This window comes from Coptis chinensis, chromosome 8, assembly GCF_015680905.1.
Source record: "Coptis chinensis isolate HL-2020 chromosome 8, ASM1568090v1, whole genome shotgun sequence".
NCBI classification, from domain to species: Eukaryota; Viridiplantae; Streptophyta; class Magnoliopsida; order Ranunculales; family Ranunculaceae; genus Coptis; species Coptis chinensis.
Window position 1 is genome coordinate 51,523,762 of NC_141463.1, and position 14,481 is coordinate 51,538,242.

A 14,481-nucleotide genomic window follows, 5' to 3' on the forward strand; every position below is an offset into this window, starting at 1 on the left:
TTAGTTGCTTTGTTGGTAATTATTGGAAGCTTAGTTTCTTCCACCGGGCAATTAGTGCCACATTGCACCACATAAGAATGAAATGGATCGACAAAACGTGAACAAGATAATATTAATTAGTATTTCCATTCCAAGTGGATTCCAACTAGCTGTTGGCATCTTTGAAAATTGTAAGTGATAGTTAAAATTGAAAGATGAGAGGGGACAGAGAACTAAACATGGGTGGTGTAAGTAAAGAGTGAGAGAGACCAGTCTTCTTTAACAAAGTAAGCTTTTCGTTAGAGTTGTCAAAATTATTGTTATTATTATTGGCCCATGGGGGCTTTGGCTGCATTTGTTGGAGCGTGTTTGTTGTTAGGACTCTTCCTCCATGTCTCAGTGTCTCAGACTGACTTAACTTTAAAGAGTGAAAATAAATGTGAAGTGGCAGTGATCTTGGGCCTGCGCCTTTGGTGCTGACTTGCCTTTTTTCCTCTCCCCAACAACAAATACATTCTCCTTTCCCTTTCATCATCCAGACTTCGTTAGATTCCCTCAGCCTTTTCTTTCCAAATTAGCTATTAAGTAATAACCCTTGTGTCATTTGTGCGTGGATCTTGTACTTCAGGCGGTAGTGCGGTACCGTGCCAGGCACTTGATCAAGTTTCTTAGTTTGAAGCATAATGTGCTTACTTTTTGGTAAATAGTAAGGAAATAGTTAATTCCTTACATAATTTGTTCAATTTGCATTAACGACGCGTGGTGATTATCTGTTCAACCTAACGAGGGTTGTTAATTATTGTGGTTAGGCACTTGGGCCCGTTTAGTAAGATATCGATCAGAGTCCTAATTGTGAGTTGTCAGTTGTGACTAGCTCGTTCGGTTCGTTGTTGGCCCAACCATGCACAAACCTATGTCCCTCAACATTAAAGATACCTTTTGTGTTTGGCGGACATAATCGCATAATGTTTCCTTTCAACTTTAAGTTGTCGACAAGAAAATTAAGAAAGAATTAATTAGACTAAACTACTTCATTCATGTCATATTTTCCACGCTCACTTTTCACATTTTCCCGGATTAATTACCACTGTAATTTTTTTTTTTTGGCTAACCGTCCGGGCCAGCAACAACTGTAATGTATAGTTAGTAAAACTAGCTAGCACAATGGGAGCACGCAGCCATCATGGACCTCATCCAACACTCTTAATTACTAAGGTAAGTCTTCAGATTTGAAGAGAAGAAGTTCATATACTGTTCATTGGTGCAGATTTGTAATACCAAAACTTAGATTAATGGAAAGGTTTATTCACCAAAAAAAAATGTCTGACGAGAATTGATGCTTTCTTCTGTCCGAAATGGCATAGGTTCTTTTGCTCCTTTCAGCAAAAGAAATTTTGCTTATACATTTATTTGGATTTTGTATACAAAATTTGGTAAAGTTTGATGTTAATTTGATCTGCGACAATTAACTCTAAGCAAATTCTGTATCACATTCACATGCTCATGGTCTCATAGTCATGCACATGGCTAATGGCTTCTATACTGAAAGCAATATAAAAACCGTTGCTGGGAGAAATGAATGGGCTATCATAGATTGTTGGCTGTGACTTGAATGGTACGTATCATCACCCCGCGTAGTCCTCGGGAGATACTTTGGGCAGAGTGTATCTGTGCAAGGGCAGTTAGATCGCTCTCGCGCTTTTATCGTTAGGCAAAGGGGACACAACAATAACTCTCTACCTTCTGGTCTTGTCTTGTCTTGTCTTTGTTGGTTTGCTATTGTCATCAGTATTGCTGGGGCCCTTTCCTTCCCATTTTTCTGTGTCCTTATTGTAGGTGGTAGCAGCCAAACTGATAAAACGGATCAGGCCGAGGTTAAAAATTTTAATACACAAGGTGGTCAAGTGGACCAGTCTAGCTCTGTTATTGGATCGGGTTTAGATGAATTTAGGTGGTCTGGATCTGATCCAATAAGCATAAATGTGGATGCCAACCTAAATCAAATTTTCAAGTGGTAACGTGAAGTGTTCTAAGCAAATTTTCTTGAGACAATTCTAAGAAAATTCAGCAATGCAATTTGGTTTTAGTACATAATCACAATCCACACGCATATATATAGCAACAAAAAGATCATGATAATTTGCATGTGTGCGCTAGTTAAACAACGACCGGCCATGATATACAATAAACAAATTAAGGGTTACTGGTTACACCTCCTACCAGCTTATTAATAAGGCCCAGAGATTTCTCAGTGAAATCAAGAGCTACTTGCACTATGCTTTATTAACAAAGCGGCAATCTCTTCGTATCTCACCCTCGTCGCCTGTAAGCGGATTATTTTCCGATAACAGCAACAGGCCCCTTGAGAATTGGTCATGGAAGTAGCCATTATCAGAAGCCATTTTCTCAACAAGTGGATATGTAGTAGAATCAGAAGTCAATTGCTGGTCAATTATCAATAGTCCTTTGTGGCTCATCAGATTCTTGTAGTACAAGTTATCAATAACCATTGGTGTTTCACGATCATTTCTTGCATATTCTACCGCCTTTGGATCCGGTTGAGGATTTGGACACCGGCGTTTGAGGTAATTAGCATAGTCTGGATCTAATGTTGGATCGACATCAGGGTACAGTCTATTCACCATATTGACACAGTGAACTCGACCAACTGAATGAGCTCCTGCATGGGAATTACAAGTTTCACACGAGATTTTGTTGTCAACTGAAAATTTAGATGAAAGCTATACTACAATAGCAATATTACGAATATAAAATATACCAAGCAGTGCTACAACTCCTTCAGTATCAATTCCAACAGATTGAAAACGGGAAAGCACCAAGGACAGTGTATCAGTGTGGTTGGGGATGAAGTCGTCAATCACTGAATTATAGCTTTCCGTACTATCCTTTCTCCCCGTCTTCATATCGCTAATGTAAGGTCCCTCTAACTGCAATGGGATTATGAACTAACTTAGCACCTTTTCGACTCAAGCATTTGCAAATATCTCTAGCTCATCAACCAATAATTACATTCAAGTTAAAAAGATAGAAAATAAAAGAAAATAAATTAGGGTTAGTTAGTGTTATCTCCACTAGATGAGCCAATTGATTAGGATTCTCCCTTTCTAGATGGGGAAATTAGGATTTCTCCTCCAAATACACAAAAAAAAAATAAACCCAAACTAATTGATTTTTTTTTTTAGTACTTGGGGAAGAGAGAACCCTAATTTCCCCATCTAGAAGGAGAGGAGAAATCCTAATTGACTCATCTAGTGGGGGGGTAATACTAGTATTATTCACAATAATTAGCTACCCAATCGCTATGTTCAAATCACATAATTACTAGATATACGTAATTGCATACTACCACGTATTAATTGCCTATGAAGTGGTGCTCTGCCTCTAGTGCTCTAGAAATTTAGTATTTGTTGGTATTTTCCTCCTGCAATAATGTCTGGAGCACCTAGTGTTTCCGTTGCTATACGACCACTAGAAAAACCAAAGAAAAATAAAGTTTGCTTATTATTGCAGAATGCACATACCAATGCAGCACCTTCTCTTGCAGAAAGAGCTATAATATCGGCACAAGAAACTGTCATAGGGCATTCGCTTTCGAGGGCCTCCTTAATTGTGTCAATATACTTAAAATTTCTCATTCCAAAGTTTCTCTTTGCTGTCTTCTCAGAGATCACTCCATCAGCCGTCTCTAACAGAAGCGAGGCATCACAAGACTATATTGGGGGAAAAAAAACCGGAAAAAACTATTAATAAATACAAATATATGCGCCAAAGTATGTAGACTGTAGTACTATATTTCGAATATGCGTATCGCGCGTCCGTGTTAAGCATAGTCCAGTACCTTAACCATGCAATCGTGGAATAGATTTCTGACCCATGAAACAGCCGTGTTTCCATGCTTATGGTACAATTGTGTTACTTCTTCCTTTACGATTTCTTCAGCTCTGGGACAACTCTTAGCATAGTAATTCAACTGAAGTTGACTAGCTCCTTAAACACCAGCAACAATTTCGTTATAATTAATGGCAAGTAACAACATCAAAGCCCTATTTGAATATGTTGCATATATTGTTTTCCGTTGTAGAGTACGTCATGTCCATTTTTCTATATCGTTCAGTATATCATTTGATAAATCAGGCTTAAATTAATAACCACATAATATACATTATTCAAGTTATAAAATGCTACCTGAATTGAACAGTAAGAGTATTGGGAACAACAGGTACATGAGGTTTGGATTTGTGTAAGACTTCTTCATGGCCATATATCTTTCTTAGCTTTAAGTTTGATATGATTTTGAGGCCGGAGTTGATGGAAAAACCTGTTTTCATCAGCTGTCAATTTATAGAGGTTAGTTTAACTGATATTTGGGTGGGAAAATTATTATTATTATCAGTAAGCTCTCCACTAATACGATAACATGCACAACCATGCACCGTCCACTTACTTTCACAAGTATCAAATTCAATTGCGCGTGCTGGTCCAAGATGCAAGAGGAGTGGCTTTACCTCTCGTCCTCTCATATATATGTAACTAGTGGATGACTGGATGTATGTGTGTAATTGTAAAATACAGTAATATATGTCCATTGATACCGCGTACCTTAGAGCGAGGAAAATAAAATGGACAGAAAATATGTCTCAAGACTCAATTAACGGGCAGTGTACCATGTACCGTATAATTCTATTCTCTAGATCTTTGAACATAATAGAGCAGTATTGTTGCTGCTGATGGTAAACAAGTAATTGGGGCTGAGAGCCCAATTTTCCAAAAAAATTCGCCCCAAATCCACTTTGAATTTTAATTTCGAATTTAAGGAAAAAATACGATGTTAGCAATGTAAATTTAAATTTACATATGAAAATTAAATAATATGTAAATTTACAATTTCATATGAATAAATTTAAATTTTCATATGTTAAAATACTATGTAAATAATTTAATTTTTCATATGTAAAATACTTTGTAAATTATGAAAATTTAAATTTATATAGGTAAAGAAAAAGATGTAAATACAAATTTACATATGATGACGTCAGTTCGGTTTGTCCTTGAGTTGAAATTATTAATGAAAATTTGTCCTTGAGCCAAAATTATAAGTAGAGATTAATAACGTTAGCCAGATTTTCCTTAAATTCGTTTGAAATTAAAATTTAGGATGGACTTATGGCGAAATTATTATTAGGCTCTATTCTTGGGCCGTAATCACTGGTTGGTAAATTGTGACGTTTCATTTCTTTCTTTGAGGTTGCCCCAGTTATCATCAATCATTTGAATGCTTCAAAGTTGAAAGATTAAATATATGTGCTACTGGCTTAGGCCTAACTAAGGTCTTACATCTACTTCCAAAGTAATTAGCCACGAAGGCATTCCAACTAGGGGTGGAAATTTGACCCTAACCAAGCCCTAGCTGGTCCTACCCTAAGCCTTATAAACCCCTTACAACTAAAGCCCTCACAGAGTTTAGGATAGGGCCGGGTTGGTCCTAATGCATTCTAAGTCAGGGTTAGGGCTAAGGTTCTGAAACATAGGCCCGACCCTAGCTAATTCAGCACTCAACCCTCACCAAGCCCTCGTTATAGTTTCAATATAAACATATCATAATTGTCCACCTCCTTGTTAAATATTTTCAATTAAAATACATTGTCCTTTGTAATTTATCACTTACCATATGGGTACTTCTAATAACTTGTCTTATATCATAAAATTAAACTTGTAAACCCGGCCAATTGTTTCTATCTCACAACTCACAACTCCCCATCTAACCTAGCTGCCAAGAAGAATAATGAGCACTAGGTATTAGCCAAATGAAAAGTAGGTTGAAGCTAGCATGACAGTAAAAGTTCATTCCAAACTCTTATTTGTCTTTGTGCTTTTTAATGTTAAATGTAATTTTGGTGAGCGAGGTTTAAGTACAATAATAAAGAACAGATTGATATAATGTCAGTGAAAGCTCCTTCCAAAATGTGTCTTGTGTATTTTAACTGTAATTTTAAAATACAAGTATGAGTCTCTATGTACTTCAGTTCATTAGATTGTGGATGTGCATTCTAAATTGTTGGACTTATCAGGGATTATGTCTAGATATATTGGTTGTTATTCCAATTTCAAAGTGGTGGGATATTGAGTTTGCATATCTTTGTAAATTTTTTGTAATATAAATGAGTTTTAAAACTGATGTAGTAAAAAGAAGAAAATATATAGGGTAGGGCCATGGCTTGAGATTTAGATGACTTATGACCCGGCCCTATGCTGACTTTAGGGTCGGGATGGGCCGACCTTAATATCTAAAGGCCTTTAAATATTTAAAGTCAGGCTAGCCCTGCCCGGTCCGTTGCACACCCACCTCTAATTCCAACCATAGTTCGAGATTTCAAAAAAATTGGAATTCTGAAAATCTCAAAAACCGAAATTCACAATATTTCTACCCTATGTTGTATTTTGATTTCGACTATTTCGAAATTAACAATATATATTTTGACCCTATGTTGTTTATTCCAATTTTTTCAAAAAACCAAAATATTCGTCGAAATTTCGACATTCTGTTCTAAATCGTGAACACTGATTCCAACACAAAGTTAGCCATAAAACAAATAAATCATACAAAAGATTCAGAAGTCAAGCGCGCTACAAATTGTACCGCAAGTCCCTTCTAAATAGCAAAACATATCTTTCTGAATACATACGCAAACGGACAATTGTCATCACATTGATGTGTACGTATGTCCAATATATAAAACTTTATGTACCCTAGTAAAAGTTCAACTACTTTTGGTACTGAAAATGCAAAGGTATCCAAAACAAAGGTTGGTTAGCCTCACGTACATGCTTTCTCATGTTTCTCCACCTTTACTACATATTGCTACACTAATAGTTGTTTGTTGATAAGTGCTCAAAAAATATATTTTAACACTCAGTTATATATACCTCTTGTTTAGCCCTCTTAGTGGACTAATAATGCTTGTAAGTTATGTTTTATGACTTTATAGGTGAAAAAGAGAGTTTTGCAAAATATTAGAATAAAATGGGCAAAAATGAGCAATTTGGAGCATTAAGGATCACATGGGAAGCCCATGGATAATTATGAAGAAGGCCCAAAGATTTGAAGCTATGAAAATATAGGACTTGGACTTGTTTTAAAGCTTATTTGGAAGTCCAAGGCAAAAGAACCCATTATTTGGACCAAAGCCTGCAAAAGATAAATCAAAAGAGGAAATTCAGACTCATCCGTCTAACGCATGGATTTGTATTGTCCCGTGCGTCCAAACGCATGGAACAGACTCAACAACTCCACCTCTTAATGTTTTTGGAAACGAAGATGGAATCGAAAGGAGGTCGATATGTAATAGGAAATTAGGTCCAATAGCCCATGTTTTGAGATGTTTCTAGAACCTATATATATATATATATATATATATATATATATATATATATATATATATATATATATATATATATATATATATATAAGGAGCACCTTAGTGCCAGTTGTAATGACGAAGTCACATTATTCTTATTTCCAGATCTTGAAGCAAAAAGAGGTTAATAATAAAATATTTAGTTTTCACTAGCCAAGTCTTAATAAATTAATCTCTCTAGTCTTATGTTTTTCTTTTCTTCTTATTCTTTGTGTTCTTCTTTCTTATGGAAGACCGATCTTCTCCTTCAAGGGAGGAGATGAAGCCGGTGCTTAGGGTTCGGTGATTCTTCTGGTTCATGGTGTTCTCCAATCAGGTAATTAGTTCTTTATGTTTTTAATTATTAGTCTCATTGCCCACACCAAGGGATGGAAGTATAGAATAGAGTTTATATTTTTCAATATTAATATCATGCTAGTGTTATTTACTTTTCTTCAAGTAGTGTAGTTCTTTAGAGTTAGAGAAGTATTCTTTGCATGTGTTGCCCTAGAAGGTGTAACTCAAGGAGTGGCTGTCTAGGGGAAGTATTTTTTGTGTTTGCCTTAAGTGGTGATTCATTGAATGACTACCTAATTAGAAAGTTCTCTTTGATATGATGTTGCTCTCAGTAATACATTGAATGGCTGCCCGAGCTTACATAAAAGAAAAGAAGATAATAATATCATAAACATAGGAACAACCTTAAGTAGAAATAAGTGTTAACGATGTTTCATCCAATATGGCATCAACACTCACTTGATTGCTTAATTGTTGTCTATTTGTGAGAACTAACTATGAAGCAGAAGGTCCCGGATCACAGGTACAGTGGATTCAAATCTTTTGAATTCTCTCTCATGCATATAATCAATCACTAGTTTAGTTTAGTTTAGTTTAGCTTAGCATTAATTAGTAATTCACAATCTCTACAACTATTGTTTTTAATCCTTCAAACTTTCTTTCCAATCCTATCCTTATTCACAATACAACTTAAAAGTGGAACTATATCCTACTCATTCTTTATTCATTGAGAGATAATTAGGTTTTGATCTTGCGTAGTTTTGGTCAACGACATCCATCATCCATCATCATCCATAATATAATATCTCATCCCACATACCATTCTCAACCATAAAAACAATGCGTGTCACTTATCATACCTCAAAGACACCATACCATTACCTAACCCAACCATTGGAAATACTGTTGTGATGTCTATGCATACATAGTTACCTTCAGACCAATTATACATCAAAATATCTACCTGTCGAAGTGTATCTACCTCCTATAGGGTCTATAATGAAGTTAACATGAGTCTCTTTCTTCATCTATATACCTGCTCGCCTAACTACATCATTCAAATAAATATCTCGCACGTAATGATCCTGTCTGTATTTGAAGCCTGTGAAGTGCTACTACACCAGAAAAGGCGTTTACTAATGGTTATATCCATTACTTATATTTTTACTCCATTAGCTCTGGGGCGTCACTCTCACTTAGGCCAAATTTAATAACGGATATAACCGTTACTAATAATAATTTTAGTAATAGTTATATTCGTTACTAAAATTCTTTGTAACAGATAGCCAACTGTTGGTGGCCGATTAAATTTGTCATTTCTAACGGATATATCCGTTAGTAATGGACGTGCTATTTACTTAACTATTGTTTATAACGGAAATATCCGCTACTAATGGTCGATATATTTTTTAAAAAAATCAGTTTTAATTTTGGGGATACTTGCACCCCTTACAAGAAATAGTTAATACTCCACGTGACTTTGGGTTGGCATCCACTGTACACTACCAAATCCACTATACACTCTACCAAATCTTACAAAATAGACAACTTTTATAAAAAATAAATAAAAATCAACCAAGTAATAACAATATAAAACCACTTATATTCATCCACAAATTACACCAACTCTACCATTCAAATAATTTAACAAATATATATATTACAACCTCAACGATGAACTTCAAATAATACTTCTAGTGTATTTTATTCATCCACAAAGTAAACTACTTGCAAAAGAATCCATCTCTGTGCTCTCATTACCTTGTTTGTGATTTATACTTTTTGTGTCGTCTGAAAGAGGCTCCTCTCTGATAGGAGTAATATACTGTCAACCCACCTCATTATTCTCCTGAACATTTTCAAACTCATTTCGAGATGAAACTTGCATTTCAATCATGTATCGGTTTTAATACTATGGAAGCAAACAACTCAGTTCTTTAGCCGATGAACAATAATTTAATAATGGAGGAAAAAGTATCGGTAGTTTGAATAAAATACCTTGTTTTTTACAAGTGTAGAACAAAGTTCAGGAGAGCATTGTCTTTGTGTCCATTCAAACATCTCACTATCAAAAGCATCTGCAAGTTTGGACTAAATATCCATTTTCTCCGTCAAGAATAAAACAATAAGAAAGTAAGGCATCAAACAAGAATAACCATGGCTAGATACTCTCACAAGATCTATTAAAATCCATTAACACGCTCCAAAGATACGCTCAGCAGTAAGTTACATCAATATGATTGTAACTTTGAATCACTCCAAGATAAAGTAATCTAGAAGCAAGCACGACTTCAAAGAATTCCAAACCACAAGAGATTATAGAGATAGTTAAAAACTCATGCATGCATACAAATAAAGTCACTTGAATGTGTCAAGAAGTTGTATCTTGGTTGGAAGCAAAAGTATATTGAACACAAACTCAACGACATGGAATATATTTCAAGTGAAGAAAGATAACATTACTTGTGCGAATATCATAATAGGACACCTATATGAATGTGCATGTCAAGACTTCACAATCATAACATGTGAAGGTTTAAATGCATTACATCTATGATTACAATCATTAGCGGGCTAAACATAGACAATAATAAAGAGGTTCTCTCTTTTGACATTAGGCAAAACACAAGCGCAAATCTCACAGAACGAAAACAACTAAGTTCTAGTAGTTCTTTACTAAGTTTATTTGCATGAAACATGCATAGGATCGGATCAGGAAGAGTAAGCCCAATATCAAAGAAAAGTACAAGAGAAAAAACCATGTTCCAACACAAACTCACCTTTCGTATCCCATGATACATAAGACTAGATTCTATTGCTGATCGGGCAGTACTTGCTTCAATTCTCCATACTTCATCCATCTGTACCTTTAAGTGCAAAGTATAAATACAAATCAGGATAATGAAATTTCAATTATGAACTTAGAAACAAAAAATGCAAAAAAATTGGAATGTAAACATACTCTCCAATTGTTCTGTCCACTCGAATTCATGTGCCCAAATTTTTTTATTTTGGAATGTTTCAACTGCGGGCCTATGTTAACAATAGTATAGACAGTGTTTTCAAAGTTTCAATTCAAGTAAATGCAGCAGTAGATAATTATTTTGAGGAAAGATCAACGGTATAATTAAACTAAAACAATTTAGATGAGTAACTAAGAAGAACAAAAGAATACTCACACAAAATTGTCATGCAAAGTTCCAATTTCATAATGGTACTAACAAGCTTCAAAGATGGTAGGAGCAATCCAATTCCCATTTTATGAACCTAGCATACATCAAATGAAAATGACATTCTCAGTAACATAAAGGTAACAAAATTGAAATTAAAATAGAAAGATGGAAAAAAACTGACCACATGTTTACGTATCCCCTACCCGACTGACTACGATCCGGTACATAGTCATTTCAGGGGTACAATGCGGATAGGGCCAACTTGGATATTGAACCGGATATAAGCGCATCCCACTTCTAGTAGGTTTTATATGCCAATGAACAAGAGCTAGGGGTGAGTTCGGATCGGATCAGATCGGATAAAGGGTTTTCGGAAAAATTTCCAATTTTTCGGATGGTAATATCTTTTCCAAATCTGATCCAATTATTTTTTGGATGACAATTTTTTTTCCGAATTCGGAAAGTTGGGAAAATCATAAAATTGTTGGAAATTTTGCAATCCGCAAAATATGGAAGTAAATCGGAAATTTGAATTATATAATCGGATTTTCTTTTAAAATAACCATTTTTTATCCAGTTAATACATTCATTTAGCAAACATTTTGAAATGTATTAATTCAATAAACAACTTAGACCTTTTAACACGTTCATTCAACAAAAAATTTCTTCATGCATGTTAATGTATTAATTCAGTAAATAGGAATATGAGATAAATTGAGACATGTACTAGAATGACAATATTAATTTCTTGAAGTTGTGAGAGAGACAATGTTCTACTTCTCTAGGGTTTTTATTTGGTTTGTAAATTATATGTAATTTTAATTTAGTAACTATATGAAATAGACCGCTATATGTTAAAAATTCGAAAATTAATCGGAAATCGGATCGGATTTTGAAAGCACACCCAATTCCGATCCAATTATTTTTCGGAAAAATCGGATATCAAAATTTTAGATATCGAAACACAAATATCATTGCCAAATTCAGAAAAATATTGGATCGGAATTCGGAAAAATTGGGTTTTCGGAAAAAAGAGACACCCCTAACAGGAGTAGATCTCTGTTGAACAGAATGCTTATCCTTTTGTATTGTCTATTTTTTCATATAAGGAGGACAGAGTTTAGTAAAAGCCTGAGCAACAACAACTTCCTCCAACCTCATCTTTTTGCTGAGGAAGATGAGGAAGACTGGAAATGTAGAACCAAGTGAGCGCTAGGAGAGAGAAATCAAGGGTCAGCAGCACACTTGCGAACAGTATAATATTAATCATCCAAAATAATAGGCCAAGCAAAAAATGGTGCAGGAAGCACCACAAACTCCACTCAAACTAAAAAGAGTGTGTGTGAAGGAAATGCCAAAACAAGTTTGTAGCATACAATAATCAATTTGAAGACTCACCTCAAACATAACCAATTGCGCGGAATAAAAAAGAGGGGAAAAAAGATGTACATACATTCTTTAAGTGTGGACCAAGCAGCCATGGAAGTATTTTTTGAGCTTGCTTCTTGGTGTTTGCTGGTTTTCCTGTGAAGCTCCATCTCGCAATCTCAACTGTTCAATGAAAGACAGGTTCATGGCTTGGTTCAGGACGAACAATGGTATAAATGGGAAGTCTTAAACCATCTCTATGGGCTGTTTCTTGTAGTAAATTTGTGTACGTAAACCCAGTTTCATCCTGTTAAATCATATATTAGCATAACAATCTAAACAAATCAGCATTATATTAGACTTTATATAGTTCTTCTAATCCTTGTCAGATACCTCAAGTCACAATTAATTGGATTATGATAGATATCAACTTCTGAAGAAATAAATCATTAACTAGATGTCTTGATCAAGTGTGTAGCAAGTCATTTTAAATGTATTTTTTTTAGCCAAATCAGGTCCTTTAATCAAATAAAGATTCCAATCTATATAACGTTATAAAAGCTAGCATGCTTCAATTCAACAGTTCCAACACTTGTACTTGATGCCAAAACTTGGATTGGCCCTTACTTCGCCTTAATTCAAGCTCCGGTTACGCCTCCCTGGTCAACCCATAAAAGCCCCCAACCCACGAAAACACACAAGAGATAGTAAGTCACTCTTAAGTGCCTGAGAGGGCAGTGATGGCTTTATCCTTAAGCCTGATTTTTATTGGCTTCGGAGTCCAGGATTTGTTAGATCAAATCATGTTTAGCAAAGACCCGGGAAATCCATAAATCTATGGTCAAGAGTAGAAGGTTTGGAACCCTTTCCATTGAATTCATTTGAGACATAAGTACATAACTTCTCATTAGGTACTGTTTTAAAAGGACATATCCATTTCTCATGAAAAAACCAACTCAAATTGATATTTCTAACCATATCAGAAAGTCGGTAGGTACGTACCATTCACCCAAATCTGTTAGTCAGAGCATTCACTCTCGAGCCTTTTCAGTATGTATGGAATGTAATAAAAGTTCACTTGTTTACAGTCATTCAAGTATACATAGAATACAATCAAAACATTAATCTCACTGAAAATATAAACAAAAAGTAAACTTCTTCAAACGATCTATTAAACCACGAAAGAGTTAACACCCAAGTTTCTTTTATCTGAAATAGACTTACCAGCAAAAGGGAAATTTTGACAAAATTAGAAGTTTTGCTCTAGCATTATTGTTTCAGTCGAAATCCTTCAACAAGTAGACAGATGGAATATGAGACAAGGAAAGGAATTTATAACAAACAAAAACATAAAAATTGTGAAGATAACTTATAAAATTTCTTTTTTGAAGTATCTGGGTAACAAAAACTTGTTCAAACAACCCAATACGAAACCACAAAACATTGTTCTTCAATATTAGCAGGTCAACCAAGATCAATGATTCATAAGTCACAAAACAAAGAAAGAAATTATTAGAAATGAGCGGGCTTTTGGGATCAGAACGGGAGTGAGCTTACCAGTTCGTCTGGGTGATTAAGGTTAAGTTTTTTAATTAATTATTGCAATAGAGAAAGAGAATAATTGCAATAGTTGGAGAGAGAATGATAAGCCATTGTTAGGGTTGTCTGGGGAGAGAAAAAAACGGAAAGGAGATGGGTGTGTGATCAAAAGTGTAGGCTTCTTTTATTTTTATTTTTATTATTTTTTAAGACTATTTTGAAACATTACTAACGGATAAATACGTTAGCCACTGCCGAAAATAACCGTGAAAAGTTATTAAATTTTTATTTTTGATATTTACTAACGGTTTCTTCCATAAGTAACAACTATATCCGTGACAAAATTGGTAACAGATATATCCGTTACTAAATGAAATTTTGGGCTTTTAGAAATTGACAGTTTTGGTGTAGTCTGCCAGAAGTAGCTAGATTAAGTATGTCAAAGTTAATGTTGACAACTCCTCAATATGAAATCCTAGACAAGTAAGGTGGGCTGCAACTTATCGAGATCATAATGGGGAGTTTCTACTCGTGGGTTGTAAGGGCTTGGGGGTGGAGACGAACTATGTGGCTGAGTGCTATATATGCAACTTTGGAGAATGCAAAAATAGCAATTGAGTAAAGTTGGCTAGACTTATGGTTAGAATTTGACGCAACGGTTGTGGTAGAAGCTTTTAGTACGGACAAGATACCATGACAACTCAGTAAAC

The 14,481-nt window shown here is 35.0% G+C and overlaps 1 protein-coding gene and 1 long non-coding RNA gene across 5 annotated transcripts; both read right to left on the minus strand.

Moving 5' to 3' along the window:
• Nucleotides 1–2,093: 2,093 nt before the first annotated feature.
• Nucleotides 2,094–4,340, minus strand: LOC147481851 (Peroxidase superfamily protein). The gene is made up of 5 exons (XM_086580830.1): nucleotides 4,186–4,340; nucleotides 3,839–3,987; nucleotides 3,522–3,710; nucleotides 2,759–2,927; nucleotides 2,094–2,659 (listed from the first exon to the last, which is right to left on the minus strand). The coding sequence occupies exons 1-5, from the start codon at nucleotides 4,259–4,261 to the stop codon at nucleotides 2,253–2,255; spliced, it is 990 nt and encodes a 329-aa protein (XP_086436956.1). The 5' UTR covers nucleotides 4,262–4,340; the 3' UTR covers nucleotides 2,094–2,252.
• Nucleotides 4,341–9,226: 4,886 nt separating this feature from the next.
• LOC147481852 (uncharacterized) lies at nucleotides 9,227–13,915 on the minus strand. Of its 4 annotated transcripts, none has more exons than XR_015204729.1 (5): nucleotides 13,790–13,915; nucleotides 12,318–12,539; nucleotides 10,871–10,958; nucleotides 10,472–10,558; nucleotides 9,227–9,782 (listed from the first exon to the last, which is right to left on the minus strand). It is a non-coding gene; the product is annotated as an uncharacterized LOC147481852 (long non-coding RNA). The 4 variants fall into 4 exon arrangements; XR_015204730.1 differs by having other exon boundaries at nucleotides 9,227–9,540; nucleotides 9,690–10,558; XR_015204727.1 differs by having other exon boundaries at nucleotides 9,227–10,558.
• Nucleotides 13,916–14,481: the final 566 nt, after the last annotated feature.

Coding starts and splice junctions, on each gene's coding strand:
- LOC147481851 (XM_086580830.1), bottom strand. CDS start 4,261: ATGGCCATGAAGAAGTCTTACACAAATCCAAACCTCATGTACCTGTTG. Junction 3,988..4,185: donor ACTCTTACTGTTCAATTCAG/GTAGCATTTTAT, acceptor CTGGTGTTTAAG/GAGCTAGTCAACTTCAGTTG. Junction 2,928..3,521: donor CAAGAGAAGGTGCTGCATTG/GTATGTGCATTC, acceptor ATCCCATTGCAG/TTAGAGGGACCTTACATTAG.